The 23,891-nt window shown below is 40.7% G+C and overlaps 2 protein-coding genes across 17 annotated transcripts in view; both read right to left on the bottom strand.

The window, feature by feature from the left end:
* ddx46 (DEAD (Asp-Glu-Ala-Asp) box polypeptide 46) overlaps positions 1-23,891 on the bottom strand; it is an 800,847-nt gene that overhangs the window by 495,414 nt on the left and 281,542 nt on the right. The gene's annotated exons all lie outside the window — the stretch shown is intronic.
* tcf7 (transcription factor 7) overlaps positions 1,299-23,891 on the bottom strand; it is a 71,709-nt gene continuing 49,116 nt past the window's right edge. The window contains exons 5-12 of one of the 16 annotated variants that reach the window (XM_087299625.1): positions 17,280-17,358; positions 14,927-15,013; positions 10,716-10,832; positions 9,629-9,791; positions 9,339-9,458; positions 6,269-6,317; positions 5,738-5,810; positions 1,299-3,896 (exon numbers count right to left, since the gene is read on the bottom strand). In XM_087299625.1, the coding sequence (XP_087155751.1) occupies positions 3,893-3,896; positions 5,738-5,810; positions 6,269-6,317; positions 9,339-9,458; positions 9,629-9,791; positions 10,716-10,832; positions 14,927-15,013; positions 17,280-17,358 (692 nt within the window). In that variant the 3' untranslated portion in view covers positions 1,299-3,892. The remainder of the gene's footprint in view (positions 3,897-5,737; positions 5,811-6,268; positions 6,318-9,338; positions 9,459-9,628; positions 9,792-10,715; positions 10,833-14,926; positions 15,014-17,279; positions 17,359-23,891) is intronic. The other 15 variants (XM_087299620.1, XM_087299627.1, XM_087299621.1 and 12 more) reach the window with 15 other exon arrangements.

The following is a 23,891-nucleotide window of genomic DNA, read 5'->3' as shown; positions in this document are numbered from 1 at the left end:
TCTGCTGAAGGTGATGTTAAAGCTGATTTGCAGAAACGACACCAAACAGACTCCACAGTTCAGAAAATTAAAAAATCTCAACTTTCGTTTTATGGCGACTCGAATAACCGATGACCCCTGTACTACCACCAGGGGCAGCACACACTAGGTAAAACACTGATCTATATTACAGTTTTTTCCAATTATTTACACACAATTACTTGTTCTTCAGACACAATGACTACAACATTCACCAACCCCCTGAATCAATTCTGCTAAACTACAAGCACAGTTCCTGCTCTACACTCAAATTGCAGGTTTAAAACACACTTTTTTTCAAAACACAATTCTCTGCCTGGGTTAGGGTTAGGAGATGGAAAGTGTATGACTGAAATCCACACACACGTATACATGTTCTCCAAGCTATAGCAGTTGATGCCTTTCGCGGCTGGATTCGCCATGCAGTGACATTTCCCCCACTGCTTGGCCAGACCAAAACAGAAAAGAGGATGCAGTACAGCTGTTTTTTTACTGTGACTGTATTCAGCAAATACTTCTGTTGATGGTATGGTATCTGCAACTTTGTGTTGGTTAGGATGAACACTGTGTACACGTTGTGGGGGAAATACAGTACAATATATTTGGTATTTGTTTGTTTTGTATAAAAACAATACTCTGAAATATTTTACAGTGCACTTCTGTAGGGCTACTGTCTGTAGTAAAATGTAACACTGAACAAAAAAAGGCTTACAGAAAGTCATATTGAGGAATGGAGAAGATAAGTTCATAGTGCTTTACATTGAGCACATCAGTGTTCAACTGATCTTATGAATGTCTACTGATGTGAAGGCTTGTGTGTGTCATTTGAAAACAAAAGACCATTTTGAGAAGAATGTGTGTGTGTTTTGTGATTTGTGTGTAGAGTTCTGACAATATGAGACCTGCTTACAGAAAATGTAAGCAATTGGAAAAAACTGTAAATATGATGTGAAAAGCAGAGGAGGGACACTTTAACCACACCTGCTGTCAGCGCTACACTTTATACTGGGAGTCTCCTGTATTTACCAGCGTCTCCTGTTTTATTCCTCTCAGGAAACTCCTGTCATGAGCGTGGCACACTCTGATGGAAAATCACCCTTTGTCCATGTTGGTAAAGTTGCCAGATCTTGTAGAAAGACCTCAAACAATTGATGAAATATTCAATTCTCAAAGCATTTTGACCTCAATCTGGCAACCCAGTTATGAATGTGCGGATGCAGAAGAGCTGACCGATTTAAGGAAAGCAGGAGAACCACAGGAACACTCAGCAGCTCCTCCAGCAAGATCTTTCAGAATAGTTTAATAATAAATCTAGAGAATGAGTAGTTACATCAAAAGCAAAAGACAGAGTGGTGTGTGTGTGTGTGTGTGCGGTGATGTTGAACAGACCTGAGCAAACACTGAACACACACTGCATATGAGAAACAAACACACACACACTTGGTTTGAGAGCATCAGGACGAGCACGTTTGGCTGGAGCAGACTACTGCAGACCTACACAACACTAGTAAATGGCACTTGTATGAAAAGGAATGATTTTTTTTGTTTGTTTTTTTCTCTTTTTGTACATAAAAACATATAAAAGTGAAGTTATTAATGAACTTTCATATCTATAAAAGACAAAGTTTACAACACATTTGATTGTACAAGAGTTATGATGAGAACTGACACTTCCGTGACGTGGGAAAATGGCACTGGAATGAATGATTATCTTCTTCAGCATGACACACACACACACTGGCTGAATCTCACAAAAACACACACACACACACTGAATCAGAGAAAGGGAAACTACAGCAAAGGGTTTCTTTGTGCACGCTTATAAACAGCAGGGATATGGAGCTGTAATGCATGCTTACGACAGCTGTCATTGAGTGTCATTAGCTCAGTTCTGTCTCTTTAAATGTAAAGATGGCTTTGTTTGTAATGTCTTCAAGACAACTTGACAAAGACAAATCTACATTATAATTGTAGGATTTTACACACATCATTAACACTTTTCTTGACTTAAACTACACTGGGACGAACCTGAAATTAATTTTGCTGCACTGAAAAAAGTGAGCAGAAATAGATCCATGACAATTATATTGGCCCCATGACGGTCATGTTTATGACAGATTTATGACAGGTTGTGTTGTCTTTATGACAACTTAATAATAACCAAGACATCAAACAATGTCATCTTTGCATTTCAAGAGTTCACCCTCAGCTGATGATTGATTATAAAGCTTTGGCATGCTCCGGGAGAGAACCCTGAGCTCATTAAATCCTCAAGCCTATGGTTCCCTCCTGTTTGCAGGGGTAGGGGAGTTTGAGCTCAGGTAGATGTGGAGAACTCCCCTGCTGTAGTAGCTATGAACAGATAGTGATCGCTATTAAGAGATAACCACTGACTAGCAGCATGTCTATGGTGCTGATGTGGATTAGTCAATTAACTTCAGCTGCATGTTTTTGGACGGTGGGAGGAAACCGGGGAACCCGGGGGAAACCCACGTGAGCATGGGGAGAACGTGTAAACTCCACACAGAAACATCAGCTGGCTTGGTAAGAACTAGAACCAGTGATGTTTTTGCTGTGAGGCAATAGTGATAACCACTGGGCCACCGTGCCACCCATCTAGGAGAGGAGGAGTAGAGGTGGAAGGGGGGATTCTTCAAAATGAAGACGGCTGTGATCTGGAGCTGAGGGTATTTATAGTATTTTAGGAATCATCTGATTGGTCAATCATGAATTTGAATAATGCAGGACCGGCTGTGATCAATCATGAGCATGTGATCCTCTCAACATGAGCTTATAAACAAACTTCACTTCAAATGAGCTCATGGCACCTAATGACAGCTGTCTGAAACATGCATAAAGCATTCATATCATGTGTCATAACAGTCTTACGGCCCATTCACACGGGGCGTCAGCGTCAACGCTTCCCATTCACGACGTCAGGCGTTGCCGAACTGCATTGTGGATCTGTCGGCGCCGCTTCAGAGGTGTTGCTCGCTGCAGAAGTAGGGACTAGCTCAACTTTTCAAGCGCTGACGGAAGCGTCAGCCAATCAGATCGCTGAATGCAAATACACCAGCTCAGACAGTGGCCTATTGGGGACTGAATTTCATTGGCTGACGCTGCTATGACGATCGCTTCAGCCCCAACTTCAGACACGCCTTCAGTCAAGCGTTGACGCTGAAGCCCCGTGTGAACAGGGCGTTATGAACACCTCATCAAGTAAAGTGTTCCTGAAATGAATCTTGATTCCTCTACTGCAGGTCAGACACTCTGAGTTGTTGTGATCTTCATTGCAGTACACCATTACTCATTTATTTCTTCATTTGCACAAGCGTCCACTATTTTTGGATGTACTGTTGACTCTCTAATGGGAATCTAAATAATTTGGAGAGCTCTCATCATCAGCAAGGAAAACCACATCAGATCAGAAACACTTTCCAGACCTGCAGCTTCACTGAAATGAAATGGACAGAGTCGGAGCGCTCTTCGTGAGATTCAGCTGTGTGTACATGAAATGCCGCGACTTCCGAAAGGGCGAGAGGACGCTCCGTGGGACGCTGGTGTAAGGAGGTGGGGCTTGAGGAGGGGGTGGAGTCTCACTGTGGACGAATCGCACTCTCCGATTTAATTCTGCTGAAGTCCAGCAAGAGTCTGGCCGGAGGGGCGGGGCGTTTGCCATGTGGGTGGGGACTGCCGGCGGGGGAGGAGGGGCTGGAGGCTAGGCATCGTGAGGGGGAGGTGGGGTTTGTCAGGTGATAGACAGGTGAAGGGGGGGAGTCTATAGCACTTCCATCGGAAGAATGTGGGCTGGAGCAGCGCCCTCTCTGGAGGTAGCGAATGCACTTCTTTTTCCTCCTAGGAACAGTCAAGAGAGTTATCTGTGAATAAAGCGTGGATGCGAAACGTCACAAAGATGAACTCACAACAATGACAAAATCAAAACCAGCACACAAAAACAGACAGTATTCACAGCGCATGGCTTCTGGAGTGTGAACCGCTCGCTTACACACTTTAAAGCCTTCAAGACTCCCTCCAGTGACTTACACGACTCTGAGTTCTTCTGTTGAACACTACAGGAGGATACTTTGAAGAATGCTGAAAACCTGTAGTCGGATAACAATAGCAGGAAAACGTACTATGGAAGTTATTAATGGTTACAAGTTTTGTGGCTCAGTGGTTAGCACTGTGGCCTCACAGCAAGAAGGTCGCTGGTTCGAGTCTCGGGTGGGTCAGTTGGTGTTTCTGTGTGGAGTTTGCATGTTCTCCCCGTGTTGGCGTGGGTTTCCTCTGGGTGCTCCGGTTACAGTCCAAACACATGCGCTGTAGGGGAACTGATCAACTAAACTGGCTGTAGTGTGTGTGTGTGTGTGTGTGTGTGAATGAGTGTGTATAGGTGTTTTCCAGTACTGGGTTGCAGCTGGAAGGGCATCTGCCGTTTAAAACACTTGCTGGAATAGTTGGCGGTTCATTCCACTGTGGCGACCCCTGATAAATAAAGAGACTCTGCTGAAGGAGAATGAAGTTTTCAGCTTTCTTTCGTGTTCAACAGAAGAGAGAAACTCGACGGATTGAAGTAAATGATGAGAGTTTTCACATTGGGCTCGGCAGCATTACACACTCTAATGTGAAGCAGTGGAGTTTCTGTAAACCAGACACAGAGTAAAGGGTGCGAGAGGAGTTGTCAGTGTGTGACTGCGGTATTAATGTGAATAACATGGTGAGGTGTGTGTGATGGTGTAGTCTTCATGTTATAGACGAGAATAAAACTCTTATCACATTACAGATATTCACTAAACCTGGAGACGTGCTCAAAATACAGATTATAGAAATAAAGATAGCAATACAAGCAGAATATACTGTAGAGCAGGGATCACCAAACCCGTTCCTGGAGGTCCTGCAGATTTGAGCTCCAACCCTAATCAAACACACCTGAACAGCTGATCAAGCTCTGAGGTGCACTTCAAACACTCAGGCAGGTGTGTTGAGGCAAGTTGGAGCTAAACCCTGCAGGGCACCGGACCTCCAGGAACGAGATTGGTGACCCCTGCTCTAGATACTAATAAACCTGTAAAGTTTAGTGTGTGTGTGTGTGTGTGTGTGATCTAAAAACATGGTGAAATCAGATCAGTGTACATCACTGCAACTTGAGATTAACAGTGTCCAATCTGGCGTGTGCAGTAAGCATGAGGAGAGGAACACACGTGTACAGTGTGGCGTTTCCAGAGCTGCTGCATTACAGAGGAGCGCTGACACTACAGATGAAGAGTAATAAACACTAATGGAAGAGCAGATCATCCTGACGTCAAGATCAAGCGGTGTTTATCCTCATGCGCACACACACACACACACACACACACACACACACACACACACACACACACACACACACACACACACACACACACACACACACACACACACACACACACACAGCAGAGCATTCAAAAGTGTTAGTAAAGCACACAGCCCTGAGTATCTGAACCCCACAGAGAGAACCCAGCTGGAGCCACTAGTGTCACTAACACACACACACACACACACCCGCACACACGCACACACACACACGCACGCACGCACGCACGCACGCACGCACGCACGCACGCACGCACGCACGCACGCACGCACGCACGCACGCACACACACACACACACACACACACACACACACACACATACACACACACACAGGGGAGTGTGAGCATTGCTGTTAGTCTACACACCTGCAGGGGCCGCACCAGTCCGTCTGTTGGTTCAGGCCGAAGCGAGCGCGGCATTTCTTTGGAGAGCCAGGCTCTGAGCGCAAGCAGCATGCAGAAGAAGAAGAGCAGAAGAAGAGCAGAGGTGAAGGACAGACACACACACACAGAGAGAGAGACCACAGACTGACACACACACACAACACAGAAGTGCACACACACACTCTCACACATTAGAGAAACACATGCAGACACAGAGGTCCACGCATACACACACAGCAGATAAACACAGACACAAACTGCACAGAAGCATGCACACACACACACGTACAGACAGAAACACACACACACACATACACACACACAATACACAGAAGTATACAAGCTCACACACATACATACACACACACACATTAGAGAAACACACAAGCAGTCACAGAGGTCCACGCGTACACACACAGCAGATAAACACAGACACAAACTGCACAGAAGCATGCACACACACATACAGACACACACACACACACACACACACACACACACACACACACACACCTGTACTGGAGTCCTGCTGCTTGTCCCGTTTCCTCCGCTTCTTTTTGCCCTGTGGTAAAGAGAGATCAGAGACAGGATGAATACACACACACACACACACACACACACACACACACACACACACACACACACACACACACACAATAGAAGTTTATAGAAACTCCCCACAATTCACAGAAAACCAAAGGTTGTGTGTGTGTGTGTGTGTGTGCGCGCATGTCAGAATTGTGTGTGTGTGTCAGAGTGTGTATGTTTGCCAGTATATGTTTGTATTGTTGTGTGTGTGTGCGTTTGTGTGTGTACCGTGTATTCCTAACAATGGTGGAACCAAATGTCCCCACAAGTACAGCAATACCAATAAATATTTTTGTGTGTGTATCAGTATGTGTGTGTGTGTGTGTGTGTAGCTGTGTGCAACTATATGTGGGTGTATCAATGTGGGTGTGAGTGTAATTGTGTGTGTGCGCCAGGATATATGTGTGTATGCATCATTGTGTGAGTTAGATTATTTGTGTGTGTCAGTAGTAACTGTGTGCATTGATATGTGTGTGTGTGTGTGTGTATGTGATTATGCGTGTGTGCATTTGCTTATGTGTTTCATGATATATGCAAGTACATGTGTGTGTGTGTGTGTGCGTGTGTGACTGTGTACACGTCAATGTGTGTGTGTGATTATGTGTGTGTCAGTAGATGTACATGTGAGTGATATTATGCGACCCACACATAACAACACACACGTCTGTGGGCTGTTTCCTGTCAGCATGTGTGTGTGTGTGTGTGTGTGTGTCAGCTGTCAGTCTGTGAGTGTATTTATATCTCTACAGGAAACTCTTCACCTTCTGCCTTTACTGAAGCAAAACAAGCGATGAAGAGAAACACACATCCTCCACCGTGAACACACACACACACACACACACACACACGACAGCACACACTCCAGCATCAGCGCTCGCTCGTCATCAGTTCACTAGTGCTGGGCTCAAGATTACAATCAAGAGCTCCAGCATTCAGAGCTGTTCTGAACACGGCAGATACAGCCTGAACATTCTAAGAACGCTCTCTTTAAATGTGTAAACAAACGATTATTCACTATTCAGCTACTCTGACTGATGATGAGCCCACAATAATGTCTTACTATCATAATCAATTATCAGTGCTGGCCAACATTAATCTATAAACAACTTGTTTGGGCACAATTTAAGTGTGTGTGTGTGTGTGTGTGTGTGTGTGTGTGTGTGTGTGTGTGTGTGTGTGTGTGTGTGTGTGTGTGTGTGTGTGTATTTAGTATCTATATATAAGCACACACATGCATAAATACAGTTGAAGTCAGGATTATTCGTCCCCTTTGAATTTATTTTTCTTGTTTAAATGTTTCCCAGATGATGTTGAACAGATTGAGGAAATGTTCACAGTGTGTCTGATCATATTTATTCTTCTGGAGAAAGTCTGGTTTGTTTTATTTCGGCTAGAATAAAATCAGTTTTTAATTGTTTAATCTTCATTTTAAAGACAATATTATTAGTCCTTTTAAGCTATATTTTTTCAGACTGTCTCCAGAACAAACCACTGTTATACAATGACTTGCCTAATTACCCTAACTTTACCCTGATTACCCTAGTGAAGCCTTTAAGTGAAGTTTAATTGTAAACAAATGTCGGGAGGATCACCTGCTTATGATTGTTCACAGCTGTTCCAACTTTAGCTCATGACTAATTATCCTATCAGATGATCCTTAACTCACTATGAATAACCAGACTCAATATCTCCGTCTTGAAGATCTCCGTCTTTTTCCCCGGGTCCTCCGGTTTCCTCCAACAGTTCAACAACAAGCACCCTAACAATTAATCTGAAATATTTTAGCCAGCTCTGAGTACACCTTCTCAGCATCTATATCTGACACTTAGCTACAGTAAGCAGGAGGGGGAGTCATCGAGATCTACCTGAGCTAAAACTCCCCTCTCACCTAGCAACGGGAGGGAGCCCAGGGCTCGAGGATCTTATAAGCTCAAGGCTCTACACTGTAAAAAATGGCCGTGATTTCAACGTAAAAAACTGTAAAAATGCTACAGTACAAATCCGTAACCAAAATAATCTGCCAATGGGGTCAGCAAAATAATATTGTTTTTTCTTTTGACATAAGATTATTTTGCTGACCCCATTGGCAGATTATTTAGCTTGTTTTAAGGGAAAACTCACTTATTATTGGCATATTATTTCTCAAAACAAGAAAATGTTTTGCTTGTCTGGAAAATCCTTCTTGATTTAGGAATTTTTGGATATTTGGACTAGAAACAAGACAAAAAATCTACGTAAAAAAAGCATTTATTGCAGTGTAGAGATGAGATATTAAAGGTATATGCACAGAAATGTGTTGAAAGAAATCTCTCTGTACACACACACACACACACACACACACACACACACACACACACATGTATTAGTGAAAATAAACTTTCCGTGTGAACGTGATTAACGGTGATTAATCTGAGCACTAGGATTAACCCTTTACATTGAAAGACTCACTGGTAAAAACCCTGAGTTATTTCAAGACTTCTGCATTTAAATAAGATTTATATTACAAAAAAAGGAAAATACTATATAACAATTTATTCAAATGATTATTTAACGTCTGAAACATTCAAAGCAAAACATCCTTTTTAGCCTGCCTCAGTCTCAGTGTACATTTAACATCTTTACTGGAATAATGAAGGCAGCATAATGTCCTGCTCTACAATATATACATGAATACATCTGACCCCGCCCACTCCTATCAGCCAATCACTGTGTGCATAGTTAATGAGCATGCTGACATCACCCATAGCAGTGATCTGAGCCCCGCCCTCACTCTCAGCGTCAGACTTCTCTGTGTTCCTCTGTATAGTTTGGCTCTGCAGCTTCATGAGCAGGTTTAGAAGAAAGAACACATGAAGAATGGATTGTTTGATTGATTGTCTGTTTGTCTTGGAGCTTGGTGTGATTACAGGTGATCTGCTGCGCTCACAGGACAGATCTATCACATATGGCTAATATCAAACACATCAGCAGTGCCGTATATTTGTGTATTCATTACCAAAGCACTCACGTAGTTGTCACGGGCCGACCAGCTGGGGTAGAGCTGCATGTGCAGCTGCCGCTCCTTACGGGCCAGCTCATAGTACTTGGCCTGTTCCTCACGGGTCAGAGCGTGCCACTGTAACACACACACACACACACACACACACACACACACACACACACACACACAGGTCAGATTGTGCTACTGTAACACACAGACTCACACACACACTCACACTCAGATTCACAGACTCAGACGCACACTCAGGCACTCACACACACACACACACACACACAGAGACTCACCCGGCGGCCCAGGATCTGGTTGATGGCGGCGCTCTCCTTCAGTGTGCACTCTGCGATCACTTTAGCGCGCATCTCCTTCATGTACAGCATGAACGCATTCAGAGGCTTCTTGATCACCGGCTTCTTGGGCTCCTTCTCCCGCTTGGCCTCCGCATGAGACTTGCTGGAGGACAGAGAATCACACACACGCGTCACTACACCGTGGTAAAACACAGTAAAAGCAGCTCAGGTGTTGTCTTCTCGTTCATTCCTGACACACTGGTTTTAAAGTAGCCTGTGTCTTTATTTAAAGTGATCTTGTTTTTCCAGCTAAAGGATTTCCAAGAGTTTCACACACCTGACACCCAAATGCGCAGCGGATGCAGAAAGTATTCACGCTTCGCACGTGGTTACAGCTTTATTCTCAGAGTTTTGAGGAAAATAACAAACAATTTGTGAGGGTGAAATGTTGTAGCGGCACTTAAAGGTGTGTAAAGGTGTGCAGTGTGCAAGTTTGACACCCAGTGGTTGAACTAGGTATTGCACTCCTGGTGCAGGTTGCCAGATTGATGACCAAGGGTGTTATAAATATGTTAGTTTTATTTCAAAGAGTTATAAAATTACAAAAATTAAAAACTCTCTGTGTATCTATCCACTGGAACCTTGCAGATGAGTGATGAATCCGCTGATTTGACGATGTTTTTAAATGTTTTCTCCAAAGCTTGAAACGCTGTCAGTGATGTCATCAGCACAAGCAGCCAATAGTGTTCAGCTTTTTCTGACGACTCCTCCCTCAAAATTTCATTGGCTGTGGTTTGGTAGCTTGATTTGTTTAGTTGTTGTCAGATCATGTAGTGTGTGACCCCCTGTGTTGCGTAGTGTGAACACCACAGAGATTAAAAGACACAAAGTCAAGTCATGTAGTGTGAACGGCACAGCGATCTGCTGAGGTTTAAAATCCTGTAGTGTGAACTAGGCTTTAGCTGAAGGGGTTTCATGCAGGTTCAGGTCTGGGCTCTGGGCACGCCAACACATTTACAAACGTAATTAGGCTAAGAAATTCATTATATGTGTGTGTGTGTGTGTGTGTGTTACTTCAGAGACTTACTTATAAATGCTCCTGTCGAACTGATCGTGCTCCTGCTTTCCTGAAGGGGGCACTATAGCGGGGTGAGGGATTCCTGTGGGGTGCATACCGGACTGCAGCATCAGAGAGTGAGAGAACCTGCAGGCGCGCGCAGACACACACACACACACACACACAAACATAAACACAGAGTTACATGTCAAATTTTAAAGACGTCAATGCGAAGGCACGGTGAAGACACTGCGCTGACAGAAAGCTGCTGTTTGCATCTCCATGAAAGGGTCAGTTCACCCACACATCAGCATCTGCTCAGTGTCTAATCTCCCTCAAGTGTTTCCAAACATTCACGAGTTTCGTTCTTTTGCTGATCACTAAAGAAGATATTAGGAAGATGAAAGCCTCTAACCACAGACTTCCATAGCAGGAAACACTACAGGTTTCCAGCATTCTTCAAAATATCTTCTTTGTGTTCAGCAGAAGAAAGAAACTCAGACAGGTTTGAAACAAGTGGAGGAAATGAGGACAGAACTGACATTTATAGGCGAACTGTGCTTTTTAACTGTGTGTGTGTGTGTGTGTGTGTGTGTGTGTGTCCAGCAGATGGCGCTGCAAGCCTTTTCTACTCAACACACACTCCACCAGTCAGACAGATCATCTGGAGCTGAGACACACACACACACACACACACACACACACTCCGGATCTGAGCCCTCCACACGGGGCCAATTGAACAAAGATGTGCCCGGGCTGCTGACATCTGACAGAAACATCACACACACACGCACACACACACACACTCACACAGCCTGCGTGTGTTCCTGCTGTAAGAGCATTAGTGTGTTTGTTCTTGTGATTCGGGTTTTGGGCTCCAGAGGAAGGATTTGATCATGAACATGACAAAAGCAGAGAGAAGAAAAACTGACGGATCTGAGACTCACACACACACTGAAGCTCCAGTGGAGTAAGGGCGCGCGCACACACACACACACACACACACATATACTTATTAACTCACAAACACACTCACACACACATGCAAACACACACTCACTCGCACTAAAGTACAGTGCTGGCAACAACAAGGTTTTGGGTTCGACTCCCAAAGGAAAAACTCTTCAATAAAGCGACTGATATCCACTGACTGCCATCATCATCATCATCTTCATCCTCATCATCCTCAGCGTCGGCTAAATGCAGACATATAAATGCAGCAAAGCAGAAAGCATTTGTGGATGTGTGATCCCCGGTTCCAGCCGCTGCTTTACATCCAGCATTACTGAAACAGAGCAGCTCTTCAGATCACTAATATAATAATGAGTAAATCTGTGAACTCCAGCTGAGGCCAGACATGTGGAAGAGTTCCTCCTCTCAGCTACTTTTGATTTGTTATATTCAGCCACAGAGACAAAAACAACAGTGAATACATTCAGAAAAATCAATAAAAATATGATCAATAAAATATGAAAAATAATGTAGAGAGGGTGAAGACGAGCTCACCCCTCTCACATCTCTCTTTTAACCCCGGAACAGCTCAGGAAAATACATAAATAATATAATAAATGAATAAATAAATAAATAAATAAATCAATCACAGTTGGGTTCCTTGAGGTCCTCCTGACTCCACTCATTCACAGACCCGTTACACAGGGAAACGTCAGCTTTATATGATTGTTTTTAATCACTGTTCATCTTTATTTACGCAGTGTTTGTTGGTTATTGTGTACTGTTTTTTATCCATTTACAACACAAACACACAACTACGCCATCATTTGACTTATGAAAACTTTAATTTCAGATCCTGCCCTAAATTGAAGACACTGGTTCATCTTCAGCTCATATTTCTTGATGCTTTAGAAAACTTCCTCACAAACTGATATTTATAATCAACAGATGTATTTTAACAGTCCAGAACGCACCATCATGCTGTATTCTGTCACTTGCTGTTGTCGTCTGAGATATTTTTGATTGTTTTCTTTTGTAAAATGTTTCAGTGTGCCAAAATAAAAAAGCCGTAGACAGCGACACGTGCATGTGTGTGTGTGTGTGTGTGTGTGTGTGTGTGTGTTCAAGTTGATTTTGTGCTTTAGTGTTTGTCCTTCATTTATTTATGAATTTTTTCAGAGTTTTGTAGATTATTTTTGCCAATTTATATATATATATATATGATCTCTGTTGCAGTCGTGTGTGTGTGCGTGTGTGTGCGTGTGTGTGTTTGTGTGTGTATGTGTGTGTATGTGTGTGCGTGTGTGTGTGTGCGTGTGTTCCCTTTGTTTTATTTGTGCTCTGCGCCCAGGCCTTTACAGAAATGTAAAACATTTCAGACTCATGATGGGTTTAAATGTCTTTTACACAAATGAATCTAAAATAAAGAGGTGAATATTATCAGTGACCCCAAGGAAACTAAACAGTGATTTTCTTTACAGACATTTATAACAACCAAACCAACTCCAGTTATTTGTGTTATTATATTTTAATAATAAAAATACAAATAATAAAAATTATAATAAAAATTATACCAATATAATCATTAAAAATAATTATATTTTATATTTTTATTATTTTATATTCTTTTGTGTTATTTGTGTTAGATATTTTTGGAAAAGTTGGAGTTTCATGCCCCTGAGATGAAGGAAACAAATATATATATATATATATATATATCACCACCTTAGAATTATAAGGTTCTATCTGACATTTAATTTTCTTATGATTTAAAGACTTATTTACATTATGGGATGTTTTTTATAAGTTGTTTACATTAAGACGTTTTATTTAATAAACAATAAGGGTTTATCTACAAAGTGGAGCTCAGCTTGGCTCTATAAGGTTCTTTCAGCATTTTGAATGCACACGAGGACCAATCAGGATCAGCTTTTTGTCATTTCACCGGACTGCTCCATTGTTATAAAACTATAGTTTATTAAATATGAAATGCTGTTCCTTGTGTATATATAGTCACAGAAACATTCTCAGGGTTTATTAAACTCATTTGCTCTTAGTTTGTTTTCTTTTCAAGTCTTTAAATTTGACATTAAGCCTTGAAGGCAAATCATTAATTTAATTCATGGCTTCTTAATTACAACAATGATTATGACCATATTAAATACATCAAATTAACATCTGCACTGGACAAAATATGTAGCACAGCCTTGTATGCTTAATTTAAACAAGACATTCATCCTAAAACATTAATTAAATGTCCTTTCTCAAACATCAGCATATTGGTACAACACCAATCTTTCTTTTTAATTCAATTAATGAGCAGCCTGACTGTATTTCTTACAAAGTAATGCTTCATTTCATGATCTGCTGGACAGAACTGTATAATCCCAAGCAGAAATTGATCTTTGAGGATGAGAAGCTTCTGTCTGCATTTACCCTGTGTGTTTTAACCCCAATTTAGAAATTTAGGAGGATTTTGATCATCTACATCACAGGTGTCAAACTCAGTTCCTGGAGGGCCGCAGCTCTGCACAGTTGAGTTCCAACCCTAATTAAACCCACCTGATCAAACTAATTGAGTCCTTCAGACTTGTTTGAAACCTACAGGTAAGTGTGTTGGAGCAGGGTTGGAGCTAAACTGTGCAGGGCTTCGGCCCTCCAGGAATTGAGTTTGACTCCCCTGCTCTACATTTAAAGTACATGTAGAGCAGGGGTCACCAAACTTGTTCCTGGAGGGCCGGTGTCCTGCAGATTTGAGCTCCAACCCTAATCAAACACACCTGAACAGCTGATCAAGCTCTTACTAGAGATACTTGAAACACTCAGGCAGGTGTGTTGAGGTAAGTTGGAGCTAAACCCTGCAGAGCACCGGACCTCCAGGACCGAGATTAGTGACCCCTGATGTGGAGTCTCTGTCATAGTTATGTATAGAAGAGAACTCTTACACACACACTGCAAAAACTTGGAAGCTCATGTCTTAAAATCATTCAGAACGCAGATAGACCCTTATAACTCCAAGGCGATGAGATCTACATATAAAAACAGGTAACACTGATCGGTGTCGCCCTGACCCTGTGGACTGATTAAAGCTTAAATGAACAGTTTCTGTGACTGTGCTGAACACTCATCGCAGGATGATCCAGTCTGTTTGTGTTTAGTGTGTGTGTGTGTGTGTGTGAACTGTGGGTTTGAGCGGCGCAGATGCGTCTGGTGGAGCTGAAGCTGAAGCCGGCTGCGGACACACACACAGATGCTGAAGCCGGCTGCATCAGACCAACACACTACTGTACCTGGGGTAAGATGAGCCGCTCTGCAGGCCGGAGGAGAAGGGCTGTCTGAAGCCGCAGGAGGGCAGGGGGTACACAGGCTGATTGGGCCTGCGGGCGGGTCGGGACACTGTTAGGAGCTTTTACAACACACGAGGACGCCACTGTCTGTGCGCCAGACTGAAACCACGGCTGACATTTACGTCTCCTAGATCAGTGCTTCCCATAGTGGAGCTCAGGCAGTGCTTGAACTGGTCAAAGCTCTTAGGGAGTCCCACAAACAACACCCACAACATCCAGATAAAAGCTGTTGGGGATTTGACACCTGGGGTGTTTACATTATACTGAAGACACAGCTGATGGATTTTCTGCTTCAGGATAAACTTTCTGACACCTTTACAGCACTGACGTACACTAAAGATCAATACAGGCCACAACTGAACATGGAGGATGAGCTCAGAGTCTCCAGAATTAGTGTGTTTGTGTATCAGACTGTATACTTGTAAATAACTCATAAAAGAATAAAGTAACATTAAAACTAAGCACACCATTGCTTTTCTTGTGAACTTCCTATTAAGTTTGATGTGTCACATGACCCTCTTCCTATTGAAAAAAACTAAAGTTGGATCCAAGATGGCCGACTTCAAAATGGCCACCATGGTCACCACTCATCTTGAAAAGTTTGCCCTCTCACATATACTAATGTGCCACAAACAGGACGTTAATATCACCAACCATTCCCATTTTACTAAGCTGTATCCATATACATATGGCCCACCCTGCATACATACTGTTTCCCCAGCAATCTTCAGTAGGTTTTCACTTTAATCTAATGGCCCGTTTCCACTGAGTGGTACGGTACGGTACGGTTCGGTACGCTTTTATGGCCGTTTCCACTGTCAATAAGCGTACCGAACCAAACCGTACCACTTTTTCGGCACGCTTTCGAAAGGGTCCCAAAAACGAGAAAGTGTACGAAAAGGTGGAGCTACATGCCCAGCCGAACGCTGATTGGTTACAGAGACACGTCACGAGCTCGTGGAGCTAGACAGAATGTAAACAAAGGATCCGCCTTGTTCTAATACACAGCCGAGAGATTACATGGATATACTATATGCATAAAATAACCAGCCATGGATGACCCGAGCTCAAACAAACCGTGTCGTCGTCTTGATGAACAGACACAATGCAAAGAAGAACAAAATCTGCCGTGTGCTGTTGTTGCTTTACGAGCCCGTCTAAAAGTGCGAGCGGTATTCGCTTTCTTCCGGGAGTGCGCGATCGCGTCTATATTTGATATAACAAACTTCTTGAGTTGATGAGAATAACGTGTAACGTTACGTGATTGTTGAAGTGTCTCCGTCATCTGATCCATTCAGAAAGAAAAGGACAAGCGCGAGAGTAAAGCACGGGAAAAAAAGGAGAAACCTGGCAAAACACAGGAGCAAAAGTGTTTAACACCCTGAATCATGAACACACTGCCATGACTATCTTCGCCTTTTGGACTATTATGAACTGGCAATGACAACATGACTCTCTAACAGAGTTTACATGTGCTGCTGAAGATTACACACACAGATGAGAGGTTTGCGCTGACCGTGGGCTATATTGCGTGTGTTTTTGAACTCAAATAAGTACTAAATGTATGATGCGTATAGTTTTTCTGTAATTAATGATATATCGGAGACTGTAAGGGTCTGTATGTGTTCATATATGTTCATTTATTTATTTATTTAATATAATTACAGACGTTACAGTGGGTTACAGTGGTCATTGATCTGCAGTTATAATCAACTCCTGTTCATAGAAAAGTTAGTAATAAACATTTATACACAAGTATTCATGTGTATAAAGCATCTGTTTTGTGAGAAGTGCTGCTCATTATGATATGTGAATGACCCGTACGGCATTACTGTAGACATTTATTCGAGCGAGCATGACGTCAACTTAAACTTTGTCGTACACCACACACACCAAAAAGGATACCCTTTATGGTGGAAGCGCAAGCCTGATAAAGGTGACCCGTACCGACCCGAACCGTACCGTACTGTACCAGTTAGTGGAAACGAGCCATAAGCTGATAATTACAGTGTGATATTAGTATTAGCGGAGTAATATTGCACATGAACGTCCTCTATGGCGAACGCCAGAATGTGGGTTCGGTTTACTTTCATGTAATTAAGCATAATTAATTGTCTCTACAATAGCGAGTGCATGTGTAATCACGTCAGCCTAAATTAAAGTGTTACCACAGAAAGAAACTCAGACAAGGGGAAGTGACGGCCGTGTTTAGACATTCGTCTGAAGTGTGTGTGTGTGTGTTTAAAGGGGAGCTGGCGCAGTAAAAGCAGAGTTTCCGACATGTTGGGACTCTTACCAGTTCATGGAGGGCGTGATCTGACCCTGAGGCAGCGAGTAGAAACCCGAAATCTCCTGCGTCTGATGTCTGTGAACACCTGCAGGAAAACACACACAGGAAAACCACACATGATCACTCGCATGGGAACCTGCTATCAGCCGGCCGGAGGTCAGAGGTCAGACACCGAGAAACACACAGATTCCCACACTTCATAATCAAGCTCCCAAATCCCACACGTACGCTATTTATACTGCAACATGTCGTAGAATAGAGCAGAAGTAGAGCGTTCACACTCAAACAGCACTCTACAGTCCACACGAAATTAAACTAACCATATTGATTATGTCAGCTCATGCTGCTAGTTCTTTTCCTAGAGATGAGTTGCCTCTGGAAGGGCATGCGCTGCGTAAAAACGTGCTGGATAAGTTGGCGGTTCATTCCGCTGTGGCGACCCCAGATTAATAAAGGGACTAAGCCGACAAGAAAATGAATGAATGAATGAATGAATGTTGCTAGTTCTGTAGTGAACAATTCATCTGTGCATTAGAGGACGACATATTTTCAGGAATCCCACTAGTCACGGGATTCCTCTGGGATTCCCGCTGAATGGGAGACATCTTTGCTATTAATCACGGGATTGGGACAGTACAGGATAAAATATCAATAGGAGCAGACGGGAGTGAAAATTAACCATTAGGAAGATGACAATAAAGTTGAACCGCCATTTGTAGTTTTCTTTTAATACGCCTACAATGTAACACAATTAAAAAAGAACTACATTACCCAGAAACCATCAGTGCTGGAGGCAGCTGAAATCTGATGTGGAGAAAAATGATTTGCAGTAAGTCAGAAGTAATGACAGGTCCATTAAATGAACAGAACTGATCGGAAAAGTCAGGAATATTAATGAAGTTCAAGTGAGTAAACCGTGATGGTGATAACTGCATATATATATATACACACACAGTTGAAGTCAGAATTATTTGCCCTTCTTTGAATTTTTTTTCTGGATTAATTATTTCCCAAATGATGTTTAACAGAGCAAGGAAATTTTCTGATAATGTCTGATAATATTTGTTCTTCTGGAGAAAGTCTTATTTCTTTTATTTCGGCTAGAATCAAAGCAGTTTGTAATTGTTTAAAGCCATTTTAAGGTCAATATTATTCGCCCCTTCAGCAATATTAGTGTTGGATTGTCTCCAGAACAAACCACTGTTATACAATGACTTGCCTAATTACCCTAACTTTACCCTAATTACCCTAGTGAAGCCTTTACATGTCACTGTAAGCTGAACACTAGTGTCTTGAAGAATATCTAGTCTAATATTATGTGCTGTCATCATGACAAAGAGAAAACAAATCGGTTATTAGAGATGAGTTATTAACACTATTATGATTAGAAATGTGCTGGAGAAATCGGGGAAAAAAAACATGGGCCGAATAATTCAGGGGGGCTAATAATTCTGACTTCAACTGTGTATATATATATATATATATATATATACACACACACACACCCCTGTGTCATCCTCTACAGTGTGCATGTCATTAGTTAACAATAGTTTGCCTTTCTAACCTTTATTTGAAATCTGCAAATGCTCTTCCTACTGCTCTCGGAGTTTACATACACTACCGAGAAACCCAGACATGAGAAAAGAGTGTATTCTCTCATGTGTGCAGGTGTGGTGAACAAGCGTGCAGCACATCCTGGCTAATGATTTCTGTAATGAATATTCCTATACTGAGTATATTTTCTAATAGGGATGCACCAATATGGATATCAATTATTTGCACACAGTATAGCTATAAGCTGATTTTTACTACTCATTTTTTCAACATCAGTAACATTTAACATTATCAGCAGACTGTTGGGTTAGGGTTAGTGCAAGTTGACATGTACTTGCAAAGAATCATATAGTCAGTAAATGTCTGTTTAGCAGCAGCATCAGCAGATATTATGCAGACAGTCTACTCATACTCTAATGAAGCATCAGAATAAAGTGTTAGTGAAGTTCACCCTGTTTAAGTGCTTTTAACACACGCATATTCATTTGATGTCATCATTTAACCTGTATATATGGGACACAGCTATATTTTATTGGCAAGGGGCAAACATGGTAATGCAGACCTGACATTTAAAGGGACAGCACAGCCAAAAATGTCAATCGTGTCATCATTTCCTGCACTTGTTCAGACCTGTTTGAGTTTCTTTCTTCTGTTGAACACAAAGGAAGATAATCTGAAGAATGCTGGAAAAACAGCCACTGACTTCCATAGCAGAAACCAAACACTACTGTGCATGTTTTTCCCAGCATTCCTCAGCACATCCTCCTTTGTGTTCAACAGGAGAAAGAAACTCTTCTTTTATTGTGGTTTTAACATTTACAGATAATTTCAGTAAGTGCTCACACTACCTCTCATTGTTTATTCAAATGGTTAGACATTCAGAGTCTCACAGCAAGAAGGTCACTGGTTTGAGTCCCGGCTTGGTCAGTTGGTGTTTCTGTGTGGAGTTTGCATGTTCTCCCCGTGTTGGCGTGGGTTTCCGCCGGGTGCTCTGGTTTCCCCCACAGTCCAAACACATGTGCTATAGGGGAACTGATCAACTACACTGGCCGTAGTGTATGAGTGTGTGTGTGTGAATGAGTGTTTGTGGGTGTTTCTCAGTACTGGGTTGCAGCTGGAATGGCATCCGTCAAGTAAAACATATGCTGGGATAGCGGTTTATTCTGCTGTGGTGACCCCTGGTGTTTTTCTTGATAAAAAATAAGTCAATGCACTTAATTAATCGAGAATATTATATCTGCACTGTGGTAAATGAGCATTTATAGTGTATTTGTGCATATAATCTGCATTTATAGTACATTAGTTTAAGCACACTTGTTTTAGGCCTGTCGCAATAATCAATATATCAACTTATTGTGCAATATTTGGAGATGACCTCAATCATTTGTATATTTACAAACTCACAAGTAAAGTTAAAGCCATTTTACAATGACCTTTACATTCTACCTCACCGCTGTCAATGTTTATTATGGGGCATTTACCCCAAAAGGACATTTAATAGAGTATATATAATAGGACATTTAATAGAGCATATATAATAGGACATTTAATAGAGTATATATGTATAAAAGGACATTTAATAGAGTATATATGTATAAAAGGACATTTAATAGAGTATATATAATAGGACATTTAATAGAGCATATATAATAGGACATTTAATAGAGTATATATAATAGGACATTTAATAGAGCATATATAATAGGACATTTAATAGAGTATATATAATAGGACATTTAATAGAGCATATATAATAGGACATTTAATAGAGTATATATAATAGGACATTTACCTTTTCAACAGCAAATTATAGAGCCTAAATAACCTTAAGAATGATCCATATTTGAAAGTGTTTATAGTTATTATTTGCATTATTGGGCTGTTATATAATCATTGTATAATCAGTGGCATAAAATGACCATGACAATACTATTGGAACAACTTCTGTGATAATATACTGCACACCAAGCATTCCTCATGGTGTCAGGCCTGCCGCTTGTTGATTGCGTGTGTTTTTGTGCGCTGTGTTCAGGATATTTCAGGACTCAGAGGTGCTGTTTCCTATCTCTGGGAAACTTTCACTCCAGACTCCTTTAAGCATCTACAGATGTTTGTCCAAAGAAATGCCTGATCAGAAATGAAAACGAGAGCCAGATGAGTCAGAAGGTGTCAGCCAGAGCCGGGGATGAGTGTGAGATTATACTGAGCTCAGTTTGAGACGCAGGTGAGAAGCGTCTGAAAATAACACTACTGTCATTCACACAACATCTGCGGTTTCTCTTTCTTCTGGTGAGCTCCTGATTGCTGAAGCACAGAGTTATTTCAGTTAAAGAGGTCATGAGAACTGAGAAATCAACATTCCCTTGATCTTCTGACATACACGCGGGCTCTGTACTGTAATAAAACCATCCGGGACGTTTCAAAACGTTAAACTTTCTCATTAATCTAAAAACAACTTATGCTGAAGCCTACATCACTGATTAATGCCGCCCACTAATTATCATGTGTCTAAACTCCGCCTCCACCACTTCTACATCACAGATTAACCCCACCCACTGATTATTATGCAAGTGTGTACCTCCACCCGCTGGTTATGTAATAATATCTAAATACAACCTCCACAGAAGATTATTAACTCCACCCACTGATTATTATGCAAGTATCTAAACTCCACCTCCACAGAAGATAATTCTCCACTTTTACATCACTGATTAACCCCGCCCATTGATTATTAGGCAAGTGTCTAAAGCCTACCTCCACAGAAGATCAATGCCTTTGATCTTGAAAACTGATTATGTAAGTGTTTAAACTCCACCCACTGATGATTATTATGCAAGTTTAAACTCCACCTACTAATTATTATGCAATAGTGTCTAAACTCCGCCCACTGATTATTGTTTAAACTCCACCCACTGATTGTTATGCAACAGTTATGCATTTGCTATCAAACACTGTTTACGTCACTAAGTCAGTTTAATGGGGAAGAAACTGATCGAGTAGGTCTGATTGATGGAAGATTTGCAAAGAATGGTCATGCTCCTCTGTAAAAGTATTTGGTAGTATTTTTAAAGGTTTGATCTTACTGTGATTTCTGTGTTTTGTAGTTTATTTTGACAACTAAAATTAAGATATTTGGTATTTTAATCTAAAATACATTTCAATGTGTTTTTGCCCATCCCTGCCAATAATAATGTAATTCTGACCCAAATAAAGCACACACTACTAGCATAAGAATTATTTACAGATATAAAATAGGATGTGAAAACCAAAACATTTAGAAAAAAAACTGCATAACTGTAAATGTTGAAATAAAAATACGTATAATAATTACAATAATAATAATAATGATAATAATAATAATAATAATAATAATGATGATAATAATAATAATAATAATAATAATAATAATAAATCTACACAATGTTTAGTTGGTTATTATTATTTGTATTTATTACTATTATTATTATTATCATTATTATATTATAAATTGTATTTATTATTATTGTTATTGTAATTATTATTATTATCATTATTATATTATAATTAGTATTTATTATTATTATTATTATTATTATATTATAATTTGTATTTATTATTATTTTTATTGTATTTATTATTATTATTATTATTATCATCATTACTATATTATAAAATGTATTTATTATTATTGTCATTGTAATTATTATTATTATCATCATTATTATTATTATTATTATTATTATTTGTATTTATTATTATTGTTATTGTAATTATTATTATTATTATTATTATTAATAATAATTTTCACCATTTATTAGAGGTCACCACTTATCCAGCATATGTTTTACACAGCGGATGCTCTTCCAGTACTGGGAAACACCCATACACACATTCACACTTACACACTTAATTTAGTTAATCCTTCCCCCTATAGCGCATGTGTTTGGACTAAGTACACTTAAATTGTAATCTACTATCTAATAAATAATAAAGACTTTTTTCTTTCATGAATCCATCAATTGAAGCTGAATGCAGAAGTGAAAGTGAACAGAGGTCTGAGATGACTGGACCAGAAAACGACACGCACGCACGCACGCACGCACACTCACACACACAGACACAGACGCAGGGTCAAATGTTCAGCACACACTCCAGCACTGCTGCAATTCAACACTTGTGTGAAAGCTACAGTAGGAGGGTTTTCAGAGTTGTGTCATTATGAAAGGCCTGTTCTGAGCTGTCACTATTAAAATATATTCAGGATTAAGTGATGATAATAATAGCCGTTCTGTAAATGAACAGATAACAATCTTCTCATCAAATGTGTAAAATCTAGACGTGTGAAGGACTGTGGCAAAGTGCAGAGATCTCCAGTGTTTCTGGGCTAATCAGAGTCTTTAATATGTGCTGAGATCAGACTTGTCCAGCAGATTTACATCCAGAATCCTTCATAAATAAATTTGAATGTGAATATATATCATGCTGTATTACAACTGGTCTTTCTGATGCACAAAGCTTTGTGTTGATTAACTTCAGAAGATTTAGTAAACGAGTGTTGGGTCTTTGCTGATCGAGATTCATCCACTGCCATCTTCTGAAAACGGAAACTCACTGAGTGAATGACCATGTTGAGTCCCACTGTTCATCAGGTGGGCTTCACTAACTATTTACATCAATCAAAACATAAGTGAAGTGGGCTTACTGTGTTCATTCATTCACATAGCGTGTAATACACACAACAATAGATCAAATCAGCAGCGAATCTGAAGTGAATCAGTGGAGAATCAGCAGTGAATCAGCAGAGAATCAATAGTGATTCAGTAGAGAATCAGTAGTGAATGATAAGTGAATCAGTAGTAAATCAGAAGTGAATCAGTAGTGAATCACAAGTGAATCAGTACTAAATCAGAAGTGAATCAGAAATGAATCAATAGAGAATTAGGAGTGAATCAGATGTAAATCAGCAGTCGAGAAAGAGTAGAGAATCAGTAGATTTAGTAGAGAATCCGAAGTGAATCAGTGTGAATCAGCGGAGATTGACAAGTATATGAACCAAAAATTAGCAGTAGAAAAACAATAAAGAAT

Source organism: Danio rerio, chromosome 21 (genome assembly GCF_052040795.2).
Source record: "Danio rerio strain M-AB ecotype USA chromosome 21, GRCz13ab, whole genome shotgun sequence".
Taxonomy (NCBI): Eukaryota; Metazoa; Chordata; class Actinopteri; order Cypriniformes; family Danionidae; genus Danio; species Danio rerio.
This window is presented reverse-complemented; position numbering and strand designations above follow the sequence as displayed.